Source organism: Oryx dammah, unplaced genomic scaffold (assembly GCF_014754425.2).
Source record: "Oryx dammah isolate SB20612 unplaced genomic scaffold, SCBI_Odam_1.1 HiC_scaffold_4, whole genome shotgun sequence".
Lineage (NCBI taxonomy): Eukaryota > Metazoa > Chordata > Mammalia > Artiodactyla > Bovidae > Oryx > Oryx dammah.
In genome coordinates this window covers 56,661,872-56,684,790 of record NW_024070188.1, presented here as the reverse complement: position 1 = coordinate 56,684,790, position 22,919 = coordinate 56,661,872, and the positions used below count along the sequence as shown (strand labels likewise).

Below are 22,919 nucleotides of genomic sequence, written 5' to 3'. Positions count from 1 at the left end.
TTAGCAACTTAACAACAACAATAGATAGCAAAATTACTAAAATGCACAAATTAGGAAGTAATTTCACTTGTAATCCCTCTTGGAACTTATCACTGTTAATATTTAAAAGCAATTATAAACATATTATGTATATTTTTAAAAACGAAAATACCATAAATTATATAATATGAAATCCATACAGCCCCAAAATGGTACATCCTCTCTGGATGCTACTGCCTTTTTCAAAAGCACAATTTAGCTCGTTTGTTGTGGTGTTTCAGTTTGACTTGTAGGTCCTACACGAGTTAGCTTTTGCTACAATACTGCTGCGTAACAAAAGAACAGGTGGCATAGAACAACAAGCATCTGGTTCTCACTCACCTGTCTGCAGGGGTGGGTCTGCTAGTCACGACTGCACTTGGCAGGGCTTGGCTCCAGGCTGCAGGTCTGGTTCAGGTTTGCTTCACAAGTCTCCACATTTCAAGCCTTTGCCTGCTTCATATTCACATACATCCCATTGGTCAAAGCAAGTCACTTGGCCAAGTAAGGTATCATCCATAGAGCAGAGAAATACACTCTGCCTTTGGTGAGATTCACTGTAAAGCCATATGAAACAGGCAGTCATGAGAAGGATACAGGGAAGAACTGGAAGCAATAATCTACCCCCGGCTGAGCCATTCTCATTTATATCACTTCCTTCTGATTAGATCTAGGATATTCACAGGGGGGGTAATACTTCTCTATGGTAAACAACAAACTACAACAGCTATTTAGCATAAACATTAAAGACACATTCTGAATGCACTAAAGACTAGTAATTTCTCTTAAAACATAAAGTTTGAATTCTCCACAATTTATCACTAATGTTTTCATTCTCTTGTGTCTATTTATTATATTCCTTTGATTTGAATGCTCCACTGAACTTTTCTCTGTTTCCACGTGTGTCACTTAACTCAGGAAGCCGCTCTTCTCCAGGTTTCAGTAGAGCCCTACAGGAACAGTGCTTTCCCATTCTATAGCTGAAATCTTTCTACCATATCTGCTCAGGGAAAATTAATATTTTTGGTATATTAAAACATTTTTAGATTTCGAACATATCTCTCAGATTTCTTTGATTAAAGTATCTCTACATCTGTTTATTAAACTTTTGCTCTTCAACATACTATGCAAAATGTTTATTTTTGAATAAAATAAATGAGAAATAGCTTTTTTATTATAACAATATGTTAATCATGCCACATAGCTTTCACTTTGGAGGTCATCTTTTTTCATTCTCTAAGTGTGCCCAAAGAATCACAATGGTGATTCAACAATGGTGTCCTTATCATCACAATCGACGCTTTCACCATTTTTCTCATGCAGCAACTAGGTGTTTCGATCCATGTCACTTAAAACATGCAGATGGCTTCATTGTCCTGCTTCTATCCAGGAATGTAATAGTGTACAAAGCCCCAATGAGCATGTCCTTTTTAAGACCTGAATTACCTCTTGATAGAATGGGCATGAGAGGAAGCGTGTGAACTCTTTTATGCTGCTAAGAGAGCACATAGTGTGTTTCCCAAGTGGGGGGTCATGTTGCCCTCATCTGGAGGGGATTTGAGAAATGTGTGGGGATGTTTATTTGTCACAGTAACTGGGGTCTGCTACTGACATTTAGTCCCTGGGGGTCAGGAATGGCAGCTTCTTACATCACAAATACCCGTCTCACGCTAGGAGAGATGTCCAATTCAAAATGCCAAGTCGTGCCCTGTGTTGAAATACTGACTTAGTGGAGTGTGGGCCTGTATCAGCCAGGACTTTTAGTTACAAACAGCAGAATCAGTTTAGTTTAAGTGGAAAGGGAACTTTATAGCAAAGGATATTCAGTAACTCACAGAATCCCCAGAATGTCCAAAGAATCAGGCTGGGTGGCCAAGTAGCAGGAAAGATGCCTCATTCCACTGTCAGATGCTCCAAGCGAACAGTCCTGCCTCTACCCTCTGCCAGCAGGTGACACCTACATAGGGCACAGGATCCCCAAATTGCGACTTTGCCCCTGCAGCATGCAGGGTCTCTCTCTTGCTTGGTGGAGCCCAAGGCTTATGGCTGAACCCCAGTGATAAAGGAGACTGAGAAGGAGGGTTCCTGGCCTCTACTGCAGACCTCTCCCTGGAGAAGTGGGGATCACAAGGTGGGGGCTTCCTCAAACAAGAAAGGGTATTCAAAAGGTGCTGTGCAGTCACTAACTGTGAGAAATGCCCACAAAACTATCAAAAGCCCTCATCACATCCTCTTCTATAAAGACATTTCCCAAGCTCGGACCTGGTAAAAATAGCCTCCAAAACTGTCTTCCAGAATCTTAGAAGATATCCTTAGTCTCTCCCACTGTTGCATAGTCATTGTTTTCCCTACCTCAATTAGCATATCAGATAATTCTTGGATTGGTGTGTACATATCACTTCTGTTTCTTTCCTCAGCACTGTAATTCCTATCGAACTATAAGTCTGTTTTTTCGGTCCTCTCACCTTCAACTTTATATATATTATGTGAGCATTTACCAAAAAACTTAAATATGGGGAGAGATCATATATTTGTGGTTAAAAAGGCAGAAAAAAAAAAAGTAAATGTTCTTTGGTTCAAAGACATAACCATGGTGATTTTGCGCCCATGTGGTTTTTGGCAGGAAGCGTGGGGAGTAATTGGAAATGTCGCACCCATTTACTATATAGTTACCTAAGAACAAGCATGCCGAACAGTGAAGCAGCTTAAATGGATGAGACTGCAAACAAAGATGGGTCAAAGAATTTTACATATAGATATATAGGGCAGTGTCATAGAAGAGTGGGCTTTCAGAAATCATTTGAACCACTAAAGGGTAAGCAACATGTTTCCCAAAAACAATGAATCAATTTCTGTTTTGGTGTATCTATCTTTGATGCTTTAACAGAACTTCATAACCTTTCAATGAGTATTGCAGTTTACATTTTAAAATAATTCCAAATTGCTTGAATTTATCAGTTACATTTAATGACTGCAAATAAGTAGTTTTGAGGACAAGAGATGATAATAGCACCTTTCTTTAGCTCTCAAATTACCTTATAAACAAGCTTTCTTATCACCAAAATAGTGTTCCAGGGAAGAATTGTTGTGAATTTTAAATTCACTGACTCAAGAGCGAGTTGCTCTAACATTCATCTTTATTGTGAATGAATCGTCTAGAGGTCTGTCTTGTTAAGAATGTGTGCCGTCATCAAATTCATGTAAGGACTTGTAAACTATTTTTTAAAGTACACTGGGTTTATTTCTTTTTTATACGAATACCTGGAAAAGTTGGAATTCAGGAATGCACCCACAATTTGTTCAAAGATAAAACTGATACTAGGTTTGGAGATATTATAGGTTTGTTTTTGAGTATATAAAGAAATAAAATTTTAATTTGTTATATTTAACATGGTAACTGGTTTATGAATTGGTAATCAACTATAGAGGTGCAAACATAATGTATTAGTCTTATGTCTGAAAGCACATCTAGAATATGAAGTCAAAACTGTTTTAATTATCTCCTTATGGGAACATCTGGCTGCTGAGATGACACATAGAAGCACACTTGGGTTTTAGAGGGAATAGTTTGAATCTTAAGTATGCTCTAGCTATAACTAGAATATTTCAAAGGTCTGAAGTTTACAACGAAAAGTAGAGTAATACAACAATCATCTAAGATGCTATTGTTGCTGTTGTTCAGTGGCCCAGTCGTGTCTGACTCTGTGACCTCATGGACTGTAACACGCCAGTTCTCCCTGTTCCTCACCATATCCCAGAGTTTGCCCAAGTTCATGTCCATTGCATCAGTGATGCCATCCACCTATCTAACCCTCTGATGCTCTCTTCTCCTTCTGCCCTCAATCATTCCCAGCATCAGGGACTTCCAATGAGTCGGCTGTTCTCATCAAGTGACCAAAATACTAAAGCTTCAGCTTCAGCATCAGTCCTTCCAATGAGAATTCAGTGATTTCCTTTAAGATTGACTGGTTCGATCTCCCTGCCATCCAAGGGACTTTCAGGAGTCTTTTCCAGCACCACAGTTCAAAGGCATCAATTCCTTGGCACTCTTTTACCATCCAGCTCTCACAACCACATGTGACCACTGGAAAGACCCTAGCCTTGACTACACAAACATTTGTTGGCAGAGTAATGTCTCTGCTTTTCAACACACAATGTTTATCATGGCTATCTATGCTATAAATAAGACTAAGTTCAAAGCTAGCAGAGTCTTGTCCTGCTGTTGAAAATATTACTTTTTTGACATTTTTAAAAATATTCATATAGGGTCTACTATTTTACCAGTGACAGGAAATGTTGGGATCTGGTCATAAAAGTATATTTGTGCCTACATGATGCTGACAAAGCCTTCTAGAAATCTCAATCTCTTGTTGACAACAGATGTACTAGAATGGCGTAAGCAAGAAGGTCTCACATATGGGCATCTGGTTGAGACATGGCATCAGCATGAATACCATCAAAATAAAGTCACAAAGAAACTAGGATCCCTGAAAATCACCTATCACCAAACTGTTTCAATTCAGAAAAGGGAACTGGTTTGTTGAGAATCACTGTTGGTGCAGTCCAGGTCTAGAGACCACAGTCTGTCTCCTGGACCAAACTGACACTCTTTCACCAACCACGCAGCCCCCTTGTCAGAAGACAAGGCTATATAAAATACTACACCAATCAAGGACAACACAGTCTGTCTCGGTGACCCAATAAACGATTCTTCTCCAGTTCTGACTAAATGGGGAAAAAGTCATTTTGAATATTTCCCATCACAAACTTTAATTTTTGCAAATTAATGTCATACTTAGATTTTTTTTAAATGGAAACAAGATTTATTTTATTGTACACTTTTCATTGTCTTTGTAAACCTGATTAAATGAAAAATTCACTAGTAATATATTATTATGATCTTTAACCCCTAAACTAAATACCTGGGTTTTTTTTCTCCAGTTCCATCACATCAGCTGACAACTCTCCTATGTTCATAGAACTTCAGGGCTGCAAGGGAGATGATTTAGTCAAAAGAAAATGACTTCCTTTTGTTCCATATTCTTAACTTGAGAAATGACTTGTACTCGGTGGAGAGAGGAACTGCTGCGTTGTGGAAACAGCGTGGCTTTGAAGTAGAATAGACCCAAGTCTAAATTGAGCCCTACCTTTTATTAGCTTTATAAATAGCCATTTAACCATTTAGAGCCCCACTCTCCTAATTTCCTAACCTATGAAACAGTACTAGTAACTTCCTAACAGGGTCACTGAAGGGAAGAAACATAATAATGTGCCTAGAGCACTTGGCTCGTGGCCAGGTATGTAACACCTGGGAGGTATGATGCTTAATTAAAAAAAAACAGTAAGTTGTGTAGAAAGTCATGTAACTCCAGATTGCAAAAAGGATACTTTTTTAGCTTTTCAAATTGTTGGGAAGTGTTGAAGTAGCTCCTTGAGGATAAAGAGATCTATAGATATGCTGTAAGATGCGCTGCTTCTCCTAAAATACTAATAACTTAGCATGCTGTTTCTCCTAAAATACTATTAACAGGTTATTGACCAGTGGATGTTGAGATGGGGCCCTAGGTCCGAGCACAGGTCCAACTGCCTAGCAGCAGTGTAGCCTTGGATAAAGCACTTTATCTCCTTATGACTGTTTCCTCTCTTAAAGAACAAGGCAAGCTCCCAAATATCTTTGCTTCCCACCTCAAGGGTTAACTCAAAGAAGTCGTCTACATACAATAAAACCTCTACCCTCGGAGAGGCTCATGGTAACCAGCACCCAGGTCTCCACATCTGGATGCACATGCTGTCTTATCTCTGCTACTGACATTGCTGGAGTGACCCACTGTGAGCAGTTTATGAGATGCTACTGAGATTTTCTTTGCCTTTAATGTTCTGTTGATATTCTCTGTGAAGCTGACTGATTTGGAGTGATTTAAAAGTCTAAGGTTAAAGGTGCTCTGACTACTGTGCTATCTTAGCAAGTAGGATAAGAACACAAAAGTTAAGAAACACTGAACAAGGACCTCCTGCATAGCACAGGGAACTATGCTCAATGTTATGTAACAACCTAAGTGAGAAAAGAATTTGAAAAAGAATAGGCACATGGATATGTACAACTGAATTACTTTACACCTGAAACTATCACAATATTGTTATCCAACTATATCTAATACAAAATAGTCTTTAAAAACACTGAAACTATCAGAGCCCCTATTTCTGACTTCAATATATTCAGATTCTAAGAAGAAAAAAAATAAATGGAGAAAGGCAACAAGGGAAAACAATACGTTTATTAAGAGGCATGAAAATGCATAAACTCACTTATAAATAAATGTAATATAATTTACCCAGTGAAAAAATAGCAAAAATCCATGAGTAAACTGGATTTTATCTTTGAAATGATTACATATTTGATCTCTAATAATTTCCCCCTCCATCATGATCTGTTAGTAGCAGCAATTTTACAATGATTATAGAAAAAGCTGTTACCAGTGATTATCATATGGGAAGGAAAATTTTCAAGAATATTCTTTAAAAATGAACCAGTGCAAGCAAATTCAGATTATAAGGGATACAATAAGACATGGGCTAGCTTATCTTCAGAAAAGTAGAAAATAAAAACCCCAAATATTCAGTAAGAAATGAAAAAGCAAACTACATTTCAATCATTGAAAAATAATACATATGGAAATTATAAAACATTCTTAACCAGTGACTGCAATAATTACATTTATAAATGTTCATTCAAGTACTAGTGATCAATAAACATTCAAAGTCTCATTAAAAGTAACAATAGATATAGATACATGTGAACAATGCTTCTTTTGATTGAACAACAACAAAAGTCATGTCAACAGGAAACAAATAACCCTTAAAATACTGGGTTTTATTTTGTTTTGTTTTGTTTTGTAAATGATTTTTCACAGTCTGTATATGTTATCTGTGAGGACTCAAGGAACGTCTCACAACAGCTAATTAAGAAGTCTTTTCTATAAAATGAATCTTGATATTACAGAGATAAATATTCTAAAACACAAGTTTAGCTTAAAAATAACAGTGCAGAATTCAGTTTTCTTTGGAAAGAAATTGTTCATTCCTTACCAAATGTTGGTTTGCTGTTGTGCAAACTATCAGAACACTTCTTTGGTATTCACCAAAGAGCTATTTAATGAGCTGGAAAGATATCATAAACTCTAGTACCATGATAGCAACGTAGAGTTTATGTCAAAGTTGCACTGAAATCCACATCGTTTCCTTGATTACTGTTGTTAATGAATCTTCCTTCAAAAAGCTCCCTCCTGATTTTGGCCTGAATCTCAGGCTTTAATAAAAGTGCTTTTATCTCCTTCACTTTGGACTGCAGACCCATCCTCTCTCGACGCAAAGCTTCATTAATTAAGTCCCGGATTCCAATAGGTTTCGGGCCTATGAGAAAAACATTATATGATACATTTCACGTACAAATGCCAATGAAAAACATTAAATATGGCATACTGACTTATCAAAAGAAGGTTAAAAAGAAACCTTTAAAATGCTGCCCACATTTTATAGAAAAGGTTGCATTTCACCAAAATATATCATTTACAAGAATCAAATTACTGTAAATAATGCATAGCAACAATACACATAGGACAAACATGAAACATTGGGGACCAACTTATGGGTAATATATTTCAACAGGGATCACTTTAATCATAGCACTTGTCAGCTCTGTGTGTGTTCTGGCCTCAGATAAAGTAGTCAAATGCCCTGCTAGGCAATTGAAATGGCAGTATTCCATTTACGTCAAGGCCTCTTCCATGGCCTTTAATTTGAGTCCACAAGGCATAACCCAAAGTCCCCTCTCCCTCAGCCACGGCAGAGGGCAAGTGAAACCTGGGCCATTCTTCCATCGTAAATTGATTTCCTCTGATAGTCCCAGTTCTCCATTCCTCTTCTGTTGTGCTTCAGAAATGCAAACACGTCAATCATGAAAAGTATTAGGCAATCTTCACAGACTGGACAAGACACTTAGACAGCACAATGCGAATCAGTCCATCGACTCGGCAGAGGAGGGCAGGGGTGCTTCTCACGGAGCAGGGGCTCCTGCCTGCGTTTGGGTCTCATTTCCTGTTGTTGTCACTCTCAGTGCCATTCCTATCAGCCTCTTCCGTTTTCACAGAGCTCCCATCCCCTGGCTTGTTTTTGCTCTGTGTTTCTTCCAGATACTGCTGGACAGCCTTGAGCACTGCATTCTCCACCAGCCTCTTACTGAGCCTTACCAGTTCAGCATCATCAGGCTCACCTCCATTCTTATCACCTACATTCCACAACAGAGAAGAGAGGTCACTGAGATCATATTGCCATAGAAACTCGGCATGCAGGGGCCAGCTAGTTCAGTTAGTTACAAAGAGCAAGTGGCCTTCAATCTGGTAAACTGGATCTATAATTCTGGCTTGGCTTTTCATTTGGTACTTGCAGACTGCCTGTCCCTGAAGACTTCAGGTTGAAAAGCAGTTCATTAGCCCCAGTCTAAAAATACCCTACCTAGCAAAGCTGGAAGTTCCCCAGTTCTACATGGGATTTTTGTTTTTCTTTCATCCAAGGCTGATCACTACTACAAAGTCCATGTACCCACCACCAGGAGACTTAGACATGTGAAATCACCAGCAAGATGAATCTGTTCGTACTTCACCGCTATCAAGTGTTAGGTAACCAAGATTTCCTAATTAACTAAGCACACAGGAGCAGTGATTTTATAATACTTGGCCTGGACAGTTGTTAACAAAGTCTCAGCACTCCCATGAAGACAACGGTGGCGACTACTGCTAGGAACTAGTTTAAAATAAGCATGTTAAACTAGTATTCTTTTTAATTTCAGAATTATCACTACAATTTAAAAAATAGGAAACTCTTACAGAAGAATTAGGATTATGACAGTAAATTACTAGATATTAGTATTTTATGGTCATTTTGCTTCCCTGCTAGAGATGATCAAGGTTTAATTATCTTCTCATATTTCTCTAAAAGAGCTGGCTCTCATCTGGTCGAATGCTGCGCATTTCGTACTCACTCTCCTTCCTGTCTCTCTTAACTGAGTAAAAGAAAAAAACTAGAGGCTTACCTCCCAGGCCCATTCAGTCCTTCATTTCCTTCCATTGAACTGTGGACCCAGGAAGGCAGATGAGTGACGGTGGCAAAGACATCTAAGCACCTAAGTACATTAAGTGAGTGAGTGAAGTCGCTTAGCCGTGTCCGACTTTTGGCGACCCCATTGACTGTAGCCTACTATACTCCTCCATCCATGGGATTTTCCAAGCAAGAGTATTGAAGTATTGAGTATTCCTTCTCCAGAGGATCTTCCCAACCCAAGTCTCTAGCATTGTAGGCAGACGCTTTACAGAGAGAACCAAGTACATTAAGTAAATGCTAACAGATCTCAAGGGAGTGATAGACATCAATGTAATAATAGTAGGGGATTTTAGTACTCTACTTTCAACAACGGATAGATCATTCAGACGGAATATCAACAAGAAAACATTGGACTTGAACTATACTTGAGGCCAAATGGACCGAAGAGACATATAAAGAACATTCCATCCAACAGCACGAGAATATACATTCTTCTCAAGCACATATGAAACATTCTCCAGGACAGACTGTTAGGTCACAAAACAAGTCTCAGCAAATGTTTAAAAACTAAACCAAACCAAGTATCTTTTCTAACTATAGTGGTATAAAACTAGACATCAACAGCAAGAGGAAAACTGGAAAATTCACAAATATGTAAAATTTAAACAAACACTCATGAACAACCAACGAATCAAAGATGAAATCAAAAGAGAAATTAAAAACATTTATTTTGAAACAAACAAAAATGGAAACACAACATACCAAACCTTATCATCCAGCAAAAGCAGAGCTAAAAGGGAAGTTTATGGTAATAAATGCTTGCATTAAGAAAAAAGAATAATCTCAAGTAATCAACCTAACTTGATATCTCAAGGAACTAGAAAAATAAGAACAAACTAAGCCCAAAGTTAGCAGAAAGAACATTAAAATCAGAGCAGAAATAAATGAAATAGAGAATAGAAAAACAGTAGAAAAGATCAATGGAACAAGAGGGTTGTCTTTTTGAAAAGATAAAACAAAAAAGAACAGATCTTTAAATAGACTTACCAAGATAAAGAGAATTCAAAACTATAAATGAAAGCAGAAACATTGTAACTGATACCACAGGGGTGAAAAAATGTCATAAGAGACTACTATGAACAATTGTAGGCCACAAATCAGACAACCTAGAAACATACAACTTTCCAGAGACCAATAACAAATTTAAGATTGCATCAGTAATCAAAAACCTGCAACAAAGAAAAGTCCAGGACAGTCTGGGTTCATGGCTAATTTTTGCCAAACATTTAAAGAAGAATTAATAACAATTCTCAAACCCTGCCAGAAAGAAAAAAAAAAAAACTAAAGAGGATATAACACTCCCAAACTCTTTTATGAGATCAACATTACCCTGATACCAAAGTCACATAACGATACTATAAGGGGAAAAAAAAGGGCAGGTAAATACCCTCATGAATTTGGATGCAAAAAACTCAACAAAATACTGCTGCTGCTGCTAAATCACTTCAGTCGTGTCCGACTCTGTGCGACCCCACAGACAGCAGCCCACCAGGCTCCCCCGCCCCTGGGACTCTCCAGGCAAGAACACTGGAGTGGGCTGCCATTTTCTTCTCCAATGCATGAAAGTGAAAAGTGAAAGTGAAGTCACTCAGTCATTTCCAACTCTTAGCAACCCCATGGACTGCAGCCCACCAGGCTCCTCCGTCCATGGGATTTTCTAGGCAAGAGGACTGGAGTGGGGTGCCATTGCCTTCTCCGCAACAAAATACTAGCAAACCAAATTCAACAGCATGTTAAAAGGATCATACACCACAGTCAAGGGATATTTATCACTGAGATATAAAAGTGGCTCAACATTTGCAAATAAATCAATGTGATATGCCACATTAACAACATGAAGGTTAAAAATCAGATAATCATTTCAATGTATGGTAAAAAAAAAAAAAAAACACATACACATGACAAAATTCAACATCCCTTCGTGACAAAAACTCTCAACAAACTTGATATGGAGGAACATGTATGTGCAGGCCAAGTCGCTTCAGTGATGCCCGACTCTTTGTGATCCAATGGACTATAGCCTACCAGGCTCCTCTGTCCATGGGATTCTCTAGGCAAGAATACTGGAGTGGGTTACCTTGCCCTCTGCCAGGGGATCTCCCCGACCCAGGGACTGAACCCCCGGGTTTTTTTTTAATGGCTCCTGCACTGGCAGGCGGGGCTCTTTACCACTAGCGCCACCGGGGAGGCCCATGGAGGAACATACCCCAACATAATAAAGGCCATATGTGACAAACCCACCACATTCAATGGTGAAAGTTTGAAAGCTTTCCCTCCAAAATCAGAATCAAGGCAAGAGTGCCTACCCTCACCACTCTTATTCCACATAGTAATGGAAGAACAAGCAAGAGCAATCAGGGAAGAAAAAAAAAAGAGACATCCACATCAGAAAGAAAAACACCTCTGTTTGCTGACAGCATAATCTTGTGTACAGAAAATACTAAAAATTGTTAGACCTAATAAGTGAATTCAGTAAAGTTTGAAGATATAAAATCAACATACAAGAATCAGCTGCATTTCTATACAGAACAACAAACTATCTGAAAAAGAAATTTTAAAAATAATACCATTTAAAATAGCAGCAGAAACAATGAAATATTAAGGAATAAATTTAACCAAGGGAGTGAAATATCTATATACTAAAAAACTGTAAGACTCTGATCAAAGAAAATGAAGACACAAATAAATGGAAAATATCCCATATATATGGATTGGAAGAGTGAATACCATTAACATGTCCATACTACCAAAAGCCATCTATAGATTCAATGCAGTCTTTATCAAAATTACAACGGCATTTATTTACAGAAATTTAAAAAAATTCTAAAATTCATATTAAAACACAAAAGATCCCAAATGGCCAAAGCAATCATGAGAAAGAACAAAGCTGGAAACATCACACTTCCTGATTTCAAAATACTATGGTAGTGGTGTAAAAACAGACGGACCAATGGGATGGAGTTAAGAGCCCAGAAATAAATTCACACATATATGGTCAACTAATATTTGACAATGACAATCATACAAGAATACATAATAGGGAAAGGACAGTCTCTTTAATAAGTAGTGTTGGAAAACCTGGATATCCACATGGGAAAAAAAAAAAAAGAAATTTGACCCCTATCTTACATCATTCACAAACATTAATTCAAAAGGAATTTACGACTTAAGTGTAAGACTTGAAACCTTAACACTCCTAGAAGAAAACACAAGAGAAAAGCTCCTTGACACTGGTTTTAGCAATGATTGTTTTTGAATATGACATCAGAAGAACAAGTGACAAAAGCAGAAATCAGCAAGCGGGACTAAATCAAACTAAAAAGCTTGTGCACAACAAAAGAAGAGATCAACAAAATGAAGAGGCAACACAGAATATGAGAAAATATTTGCAAATCACCTGATTTCATATTCAAAACTTCATGACAAAAATACAAATAATCCTATTAAAAAGTGGGCAGAGAATCTGAATATTTTTCCAACGAAGACATGCAAATAGCCAACAAGTACAGGAAAAGGTGTTCAAATCACTAATCATCGGGAAAGGCTAATCAAAACTACAGGGAGGTACCACTTCACCCATGTCAGAATGGTTATTATGAAAAAAAAACAGAATAACAAATGTTGGTGAGGATGTAGAGAAAAGGGAACCCTTGGGTACTACTGGTAAAAATGTTAAATTGATGCAGTTATTATGGAAAACAGTATGAAGATTCATTAAAAAAAATTAAAAATATAATTATCATATGATCCAGCAATCCCACTTCTGGGTAAATATCTGAAGAAAATGAAATCACTATCTTGAAGAGGTATCTGTGCTCCCATGTTCATTGTAATATATTTCATGATAGAGAGACATGGAAACAACCTCAGGGGCCATCAACAGTTGAACAGATAAAGAAAATATGGTGCATATCTATTAAAAAGAAAGAAATCCTGCTATTTGTGACATGGATAAACCTTGAGGCCTTATGTTAAGTGAAACAAGTCAGAGAAGGACAAAAACTGCATGACCTCACTTACCTATGGAGTAAACTGAACTTATAGAAACCGAGAGTAGAATGGAGGTTGCCCCTCACTCCAGGGGGCAGTGAGGCAGGGAAATATGTTGGTCAAAGGGAACAAACTTTCAAGTATAAGATGAATAATTCTTAGGATCTAATGTATAGCATTGTGACTATAGATAACAATACTGTATCCTAAACTTGAAACATGTTATGAGAATAGAGTTTTAATGTTCTCAACATAAAAACAAAACTATAATTATGTGAAGTGAAAGATGTGTTAACTAATCTTGTTGTAGAAAACATTCCATTTTATTTATAGATATAGATATGCTATCAAATCATCACCACTGAACACCTTCAACTTATATAATGTTATATGTCAATTATATCTCAATAAGGCTGGAAAAAAAAGAAGTAATTAGAATCCTCACATAGTAAATGTCAGCTCAGTTTCTGGAATAACACCCATGACCTCCAGAAGCCAAAAGCCCAATGTTATACTTACAACCTTGGGTCTGGGTCAGGCAGACACAAAGGGTGTGAGCAGGAAGATGGACATTATTTTCTATCCTCATGTAATAGGGATTGGAATACAAAAGCATATATGCCAAGAGTGAGAACTGGCACCTAAACCCTCCTTCTGAGCCCCACCACTTCTATTTAACACATGTCCAAGGCCAATTATGCTGATACCATCATTCCTAGCAACATCCAAGGAGAAGAGAGATGGGTTACAGGTCCATCTGGACATGCTACCAGTGAGGGCCTTAGCAACTGCTGCCTCCTCAAAAGTGACAATATGACACTCCAGAGCCATGCTAAAAAATTCCTAGACAGAATATTTGCAGTGTAAAATATGCTTAGAATTGAGTAAGCTTCAACTCAGTGATATCCACACAGAAGTTATTAAATATGTCAAATTATTAAAAGAAAGATAAAGAAATTATTATTACCATGGCACTACTAATACCACATTTGGGAGCAAGAACTGTGGGGCTAGAGAAGACTCTTGAGAGTTGCTTGGACAGCAAGGAGATCAAACCAGTCAATCCTAAAGGAAATCAATCCTGAATATTCATTGGAAGAACTGATACTGAAGCTGAAACTCCAATACTTTGGCCACTTGATGCAAAGAGCTGACTCATGAGAAAAGACCCTGATGCTGGGAAAGATTGAAGGCAGGAGAAAAAGGGAACAACAGAGGATGAGATGATTGTATGGCATCACTGACTCAATGGACATGAGTTTGAGTAAGCTCCAGGAGATGGTGAAGGACAGGGAAGCCTGGCGTGCTGCAGTCCATGAGGTAGGAAAGAGTCGGACATGACTGAGCGACTGAACAACAACAATAAGACTATTTTTATTAGTAAGAATGAATGAGTACATTGCCTAATATTTAAAGGATTCTACCAGTCTTATAACACAGTGTTTACAGATACCTCCAGGTGTGTTACCTGGAACTATTTTACAGTGGCTCTTCAAATTTAAGAGAGGAAACCAAACTTCAATTGAAGGAGTATTTCTTAAGTACCCTTCAATACATTGTAAATGATTCCTCATCTGCCACCCTGTTTGTGCTCTGCATCTAAGCCAGAGACTGCATTCCTGGGGCTCTTTCTGACCCCAGGTGGCTATAAGATAACATCACTCATCACATACTGATACATCATCAATAAGACAACAGGGTTGGACTGAAGTCTAATGATAACTCAGTCTCCAAGATGCCTCTCAGGTCAAAAAGATCTGTGCTTCTGTGATTTTTCTCAGCTTACAATGAAGTGTCCCTGTTATTTTAAACATTAAGAAATTTAAAACAGAAAAATCTTCCCATAAAACATTAATTTTCCCTTCTGATTTTCCTTTTTTCGTTTATGCTTTTACTATTACATTATCCAAGTCAACCAAGCTCAAAACAAGAATGTTACCACCTTTTTTTTTTTTTTTAAGTCACTTCAGTCATGTCTGACTCTGTGCAATCCCACAGACAGCAGCCCACCAGGCTCCCCCGTCCCTGGGATTCTCCAGGGTTGCCATTTCCTTCTCCAATGCATGAAAATGAAAAGTGAAAATGAAGTCGTGTCTGACTCTTAGCGACCCCATGGACTGCAGCCTACCAGGCTCCTCCGTCCATGGGATTTTCCAGGCAAGAGTACTGGAGTGGGGTGCCATCGCCTTCTCCGGCACCACCTTTAACTCCTCCCTTTTCCTTATCAATCCACTTCATCACCAAGCCTTATCCATGGGCTTTTTACAACTTCAATGCATCTAGTATAACACCTCTAGATTCTTATTTCTAATACATCCCTTTTCACACTCCATTGTCTCTACAGGAAAATTTAAACGTGCTATCCAAAGCTTTTCAAAATCTACCTTTGGTGACCACCGACCCTGCCACACTTCCACTGTTCACTTGCAGCATCTCCTCAGGAATGTCTTCCTCTAGGCAATCCCTTTTCTCTAGGCAGTCCTTCCTGTCTCAGTAACTAAATCTCCTACTTTACAAAGCCTTCCTTGGCTAACCCAGCCAAAAGGGATGAACTTCCACTGGATTACAATAACTCTGACTGCACGTATAATACCTGGTTGCTTGGTCATTCATTCAACAAGGGTGCATAGAGAATTTACTATATACTTGGCTATTTTAGCCTATGGTGATACAGGAGAGAGACAAAACTAAGTCCCACTGCTTTTCCTTTTAAAATTTCATTACAAATTATGAGCATTACTTATCAATGTATTTATTCACCGACTACTGATTCAGTTATCTGCTCTGCTAAAGACACATCTTGAGTGCAGAAACCATGCCCTACTTTTCTGTTATCTCTTGCTCTGCTACTCCACGGCACAGTTTATTGAATGCAATAAAAGTTCAATAAATATCTGTCAGTCAAGAGAATAGCTGATTAAAGTCCCCGCAGGCAGCAGCAAAACTTTTTAAATGCTCCTATTTTCCAATAAGGATAGCACACAGTGGCCAGAAATTTAAACTTGAGTGCAGAGAACTCCATTAATCCAAATATCCATATGAAAAATCGCCACCCTCTCCACTTGATGAAACTAGCCAGTCTGCCAAAATATCCAGTCAAATATTAACAATCTACAATAACAAACTAATTAACCAAGTGACAAAAATACATTTATAAATGAATCTCCAAGATCTGTCCTGGATCCCTGGCTCACCTAGGATTTCCACAAAGCATCCTCAGACAATCAACATTAGCCCAGGGAAGAGGCTATCAGAAGGCTCATCATAGAGCCCTGTAAGAATACAGTGATTCAAGAAATGTGTATCTTCATTCCAGTGAGACCTTATTTGTGTTTTTACTTGTAGGTTCTTAATTCAGATTAATCAGAAGAGGCATTTTAGGAATAAAGTTATGCTATGTTCTTTTTCTGCCTACTACTTGAAAAAAGGTATCTGTCTCCCACAGAGACCTCTAGGATAAATGACTGCATTCATTTTCCCTGAAGCCTAGTTAACAATGGAAGTTCAATGTGTATACGATTTATAGTTTGATATTCCAACAAAGGGGCTTCCCTGGTGGCTCAGCAGTAAAGAATCCACCTTCAATGTGGGAGACGAGGGTTTGATCTCTGAGTTGGTAAGATCTCCTGGAGAAGGAAATGGCAACCCACTCCAGTATTCCTGCCTGGGCAATCCCCTTGACAGAGGAGCCTGGCGGGCTACAGTCCATGGGGTTGCAAAAGAGTCAGACATGATTACAGACTAAACACCACCACCACCATTTTCCAGCAAAAGTACACATAAAATATATTACCAATGTATGCAACAACCTCTCAACAAAAATATTCTTTCTGGTTCTACCTAGGTTATTTACTATCATACCTACTTAAAATGACAGATTAATCTTTGTCTTTGACACTGTTTTTTTTTTTTCTTTCTTTTTTTTTTAGAAATCCTCCCCCGAATATCTTTAATTGACTTCTCAGGAGAATTCTAAAAATAAAAAGGAAAGGAAATGAGAAATGCTATCAAGTCCACCAAATACAATACTTTCCCTAAAAGAACAGACTTAAGAAACTTTTCAATAAACTTGAAGTAAGCAATTCCACTCTCCATAAGAGTTGTAACACCATTAGTCCATGGTATACACCTAAGATTTAGTTTTTTAAATTCTGGTAACAAGTCAGCACTTAAATAAAATTTATATTTGTGATTATGAAAAAAAATGACCTCTTCTGTGGCAGCAAGGAGAGTAGCAATTATATCTACTGGGATAATTTAAGGTCAGTATTAATGTGGGTCAGCTGTTTTTATGTGTGAGTTGACCCAATAATTCCTTAATTAACATCACATGAAGGGCTCCAGAAACCATCACTACCCTCCACCCACTGCCAAAATCCAGGTGCCTGTTTGTCACGACAAGAATAAGTCATGCTAATAGATTTTTTTTTTTAAGAACCAAAAGAATCTTCATTACAACATCATGTAAGACCTAAGGGAGAGAAGGCAACTACATTAAAAGTTCTAATTTGTTTCAATTTGCAGCATAATATATCCTTCTTAGAAGCAAAATTCTTTTTATTAGCTGAGCTTACCTTTTCTTTCACCTACCTAGACTAAAAGAAACACTAAATATAGACCCACAGGCTATTCAAAAAGTTGAGGTGGTATGCTCAGCTTCCTTGCACACCACATGCAACTCTTCTGAGATGAGGGACAGGCCAAGAATTGTCCCCAAGTGCACATTTAAACTGACACTCTCTTCAGACCCTTATGTGCCAACACTGTGGAAAACAGTTGCTGTAACAAAATTTCCCTTCTTTTGTCAAATACCAAAGCTTTCCACCCCCAGCACACATAGCAGAAAATTTTAGAATTAAAACACCAAGACCATAGTTTAACTGTTTTCTAGAATATAAAGTCCAAAGAGGAAAGAACCATGCCTTTGTAAATTTTATTCTAAATTCAGTAGTACAGAATAAATTTTAAAATCATGATGTTTATGTACGAAAGGACAACCCCTGCAGCTTCTGGAGACCACTACACTCCATTTTTACACTCAACCACTACACTGAGACCACTACACTCAACATTTTTAAATTGGAGGGGTGGGGGTGAATTGCAGTTAGGCTAAAAATCAATGGTCGCCTTGGGGGGGAACCTAAGAGGAGATAAGGTCCGACAGGCAGTGACCTGCAGCTGACTGGGTGGAGGCACGTGGCCCCAGCCAAAGCTATCATGATGACTACGGGTTCTGAGCCCCTTGAAACTTCTGTTAGCACAGCTGGCACCTCCAGAGTCTTTCCCTCCTTCCACTGTTCCCCAAGTCACCGCCTAAAGCCTTTTCACCCCTCTCTGTAGGAAACTCCACATCCCATGGCTTGGGAAGATTTCTGTGACTTGTTACCTCAAGAGTGCCCACCACATGGCCATATGACAGATGAGACAAGACATAAGCACTGGATGTCTGTAGGCCAAACAGTCTACCAAAGAACTCTTTCCAGACATACCAACAGCCTTTTAGATAGACTTTTTTGTCTGTAACATCAAATATGATAGAATTATCATCAGTGACATGGCAGAACTCCTCATATGCATTTAAGGAGGGAAAAATATGACATACACGTGAGTTTGAATTCCATTCTGCCATTTTCTATCTGCACAGCCTTGTTCATAATCTCTCCAAACTTAAGTTTCCCATGAGTGGGCCACTTATGAGGATAATACTTGTACCGCTGTTGTACACACAAGAGGTAAGGTATGGAGCGTGCCTAACGTCGTGCCTATAACACAGTAGGCTCTCAAAATATAATTATTGTGTCAGTGCTTTTTATACATGTGTTATGTTTAAATTTGAGTTCAATTTAAGAAGAATGGTCTCAATACCTACTAAATACCAATCATCAATCTACTCAAACACCTTACTAAGTGCTTGCTCCGTGCCATTACTAAGTATTTAACAAGAAATATAATACAGTCTCTACCCACACATAAGTCGGCCTACAGGATGACTAATAAACAATGACCTCAAGACAATAGAGCGTGTTCAAGGTCCAAAGGAGGTGGAAAGGGATGACAAGGTTATTATGCTTCACAGAGGAGGTATGTCAGCTTGATGAGGAGGCGTTTATAGGCACAAGCTAAGGGAGGCACGAAGGTCTCATAACAAAGGCATGAGTGTGTACATAGATGGAAATGCACAATGCACTTGGGGAACTGGAGGCACTTCTGTGGGATTGCCATAAAGAGTTCAGAGTGCCATCCATGGGGTGGGGGTGGTACAGGGAAAAGGCTACAGAGCAGGGAGGGATGAGGGGCTCTATGGACCATGCTATGGAGTCTAAGTGCATTCTACAGGCAATAGGCAACCACTGAAGGGTTTTAAGCATAGCACATTTCAGAAAACTCACTGTGATAGACTGTGTGGAATATAGAAGAAGGACTGGAGAGGGGTGAAATAAAGACAAGTTTTTGCAACAGACAAAAAGAGAAACAATGAGGACCTGAACTGTGGTAAATGCAACAGGAAACAAAGGGACACATTACAGAGAGTGAAGAAATAGGAATTAAACGCCACTGTGGGCCAATTTAATAAGGAAAGAGAAAGGGGAGTGCAAAATACACATCTATATAAAGAAAAACATGTAATATATATAGAAATAATGGGCCAGATATTTGAAATGCAATAAAAACCATAACCTTAAAATCAAGAAGCTCAGAAAATATCAAGTACAAGAAATGTGAAGAAAATCACACCAAGTCACATGATGATCAAACTGCTGAAAACCAATATTAAAAGAAAATCATAAAAGCAGCCAAAGCAAAAAGGATACATTATACAGAAGAACAAAGACAAGAATGATAGCAGATCCACACATCAGGAGCAATGCAAGCCAAAAGACATTAGTACAACATCTTTACTAAAAGGAAGGGAAAAGGAAACCCAGAATTCTTTATCTGGACACATTATCTTTTAAAAGTGAGGGTGAAAGACTTTTTCAGACATGTAAATGCTAAATTAATCCGTCATCAGCCAACTAGCACTAGAAGAAGTGTTAAAGAAAAAACTTAAGGCAGGAGGGAAATGCGACCAGATGGAAATTTGGATCTATTCAAAGATGAGAACTAAAACCTGTACATATACAGATAAAAATAAAAAGCTTTCTCTCATTCTTAATCTCCTTAAAAGACATAACTATTTTAAATGGAATTTATAAAATACATAGAAATAAAGTGTATGGTAACAATAGCACAAAGACTAAGAGGGGAAATGGAAGTAATTGTCATAAGATGCTTATGTTAAATGTGATAAGAAGAAATAATATTATTTGAAGGCAAACCATCTTAAAGATATATGTTCTAAAACCCAAGAGCAACTACTAAAGTAAAAATAAAAAAGCATAACTAATAAACTAATAATGAACCTAAGATGAAATCCTAATACTTTTTAATATAAAATAACATGGTAAAAGAGAAGAAAAAGGAACAAAGAGCAAAGGAGACAAGTAGAAAACAATAAGCAAAGTGGATGATTTGAACTCACCCATATTGATAATCATATAAAACAGAATATGCTCTAAATACACCAGCAGAAAGTCAGAGATTGTTCATTTGGATAAGAAAACATGAGTCAACTATGATGTCAACAAAAATGCTACTTCAAATATACAGAAACAGAAAGGTTAAAGGTAAAAGGATGGAAAAGGATGTACCCCGCTAACACTCATCAAAAGAAAGCTAGAGAACCGATACCAGACAAGGTAGATGACAGAAAAAAAAAAAAAAAAGAAGAAGGATATTATCTGCCATAAAGAGGGACATTTTATAATTATAATGGAGTCAATTTTATCAACAAGATATAAAAATGATAAATGTGTATGCACCTAATAACAAGAGCTTCAGAGTACCTGAAGCAAAAACCAACAGAACTAAAAGTATACCAGATAATCCACAATTACAGTTTGAGATTTCAAGACCACTTCTACAGTTGACAGAACAAGGAGGGAAAAATTCACCCGAAACGGAGAAGACTTGAATACTAGTAACCAAATCCACCTAACTATCCATAGATAATTATAGAACACTTCACCCAACAATAGCAACAAACACATTCTTCTCTGATGTACAGAAAACAGTTATAAAAGGACATCATATTCTGAGTCATAAAACAAGTCTCAACAAATTTTAAATTACTGAATTCATCCAGTGCATGTGGTCAGTACAATGGTGTCAAATAAGAAATTAGTAACAGCAAGATATCTTTAAAAGATGTTTTTAAAGTCAACTATTATATATATATTAGTCATAACAACTAGAAACTGACATTCAAAAACATCATTTTTAATAGCATAACATGTGAGATAGTTAGGGACAATTCAACAAAGTGTATGCAACACCAAAATGCTAATAACTGCAACATTTCCTGAAAGAAATGAAATAAGACCTAAATAGAGAAATAAACTATACTCATTCTTCAAAAAAGTCAATATATTTCAGAGGTCAATTCTCTATCAACTGCTCTATAAATGCAAAAACTACAGAGTTCTGCAATCCAAACCCCACCAGCCCTTTTCATAGGAATTGATGAGTTCTAAAATGTATATGAATATGTAAAGAAACTAGAACAACGGAAACAATTCTGTAAAAAAGAACAAAGTTGGAAAACTTATACTACCTGATTTTAAGACTCATATAAAGCTACAGAAATAGAGACAATGTGGTATTGGCCTAAAGACAACCATATCGATCAATGAAACAAAACATAATCCAGAAATAGATTTACAGACATGTGGCCAACTGATTTTCAACAAAGGCACCAAGACAGTTCAACACAGAGAGAATAGTCTTTTTAAGAAATGGTGTTTAGAATGATTGTCTATATAAAAAAAGAACCTCAAACCTTATCTCACACTATATATAAAAATGAACTCAAAATGGATAGCAGACTTAGTGTAAGAGCTAAAACTATAAAGAAAATATAGAACTTCTCAGTGACCTCGGATTAGGCAAAGATTTTTAACCAGGAGATGAAAACCACAATGTACTCCCTAAAAAGGATAAATTGGACATCATCAAAATGTAAAACTTTTGCTTTTGTTAAAGACACTGTTAAGGCAAAAAAAGCAAACCACAGCCTGGGAGAAAGTATTTGCAAAATATATATATAAAGAAAGTGCATTCAGAATACAAAATCCAACAACTTAGTAAGACAAAATAAAATAAAAAATGACCCCAAAGAATTGAAATGTTACTTTCCAAGTGATGTACAGATGGCGAATTTAAACATATGAAAAGATACTCAACATTATTAGCCATTAGGCAAATGCAACTTAAAGTCGCAATGAGATACTACTACTCATCCACTAAAATTAAAATTTAAAAGATAAACAATATCAAGTGTTGGTAAGGATTTGAAGCAAGTGGAACTCCTGTTCCTAGTGGGAATGCAAAAATGGCATAGTCAGCTTGTAAAAACTTTGGAAATTTCACATAAAAGTTTATCTTATGAAAGTTGGCCATACTCTTACCATGCAACCCTGCAATCTCATTCCTCGCTAGAATTGAAAACAAGTGAAGTGAAAGCTTATGCTCACATGAAAATCTACACGACTGTTTACAGTAGCTTTATTCACAAATGCCCCAAACTAGAAACAACTGAAATTAACTTCAACTGGTGAATGGATCAATAAGCTGTGGTGTCTCCACCCGATGGACTAGTTAGTACTCAGCAAAACAAAGGAATGAATGCTGATACATGCCCCAGCACAGATGAAGCT

The 22,919-nt window shown here is 37.5% G+C and overlaps 1 protein-coding gene and 1 long non-coding RNA gene across 5 annotated transcripts in view; both read right to left on the bottom strand.

Annotated features, from left to right (window-relative positions):
* Positions 1 to 6,272: 6,272 nt before the first annotated feature.
* AKAP7 (A-kinase anchoring protein 7) overlaps positions 6,273 to 22,919 on the bottom strand; it is a 130,457-nt gene continuing 113,810 nt past the window's right edge. For 3 of the 4 annotated variants that reach the window (XM_040239223.1, XM_040239225.1, XM_040239224.1), the window contains one exon: positions 6,273 to 8,302. In XM_040239223.1, coding sequence (XP_040095157.1) covers positions 8,106 to 8,302 — 197 coding nt within the window. In that variant the 3' untranslated portion in view covers positions 6,273 to 8,105. The remainder of the gene's footprint in view (positions 8,303 to 22,919) is intronic. The other variant, XM_040239222.1, reaches the window with a different exon arrangement.
* Positions 15,054 to 15,567, bottom strand: LOC120863023. The gene is made up of 2 exons (XR_005720903.1): positions 15,366 to 15,567; positions 15,054 to 15,106 (listed from the first exon to the last, which is right to left on the bottom strand). It is a non-coding gene; the product is annotated as an uncharacterized LOC120863023 (long non-coding RNA).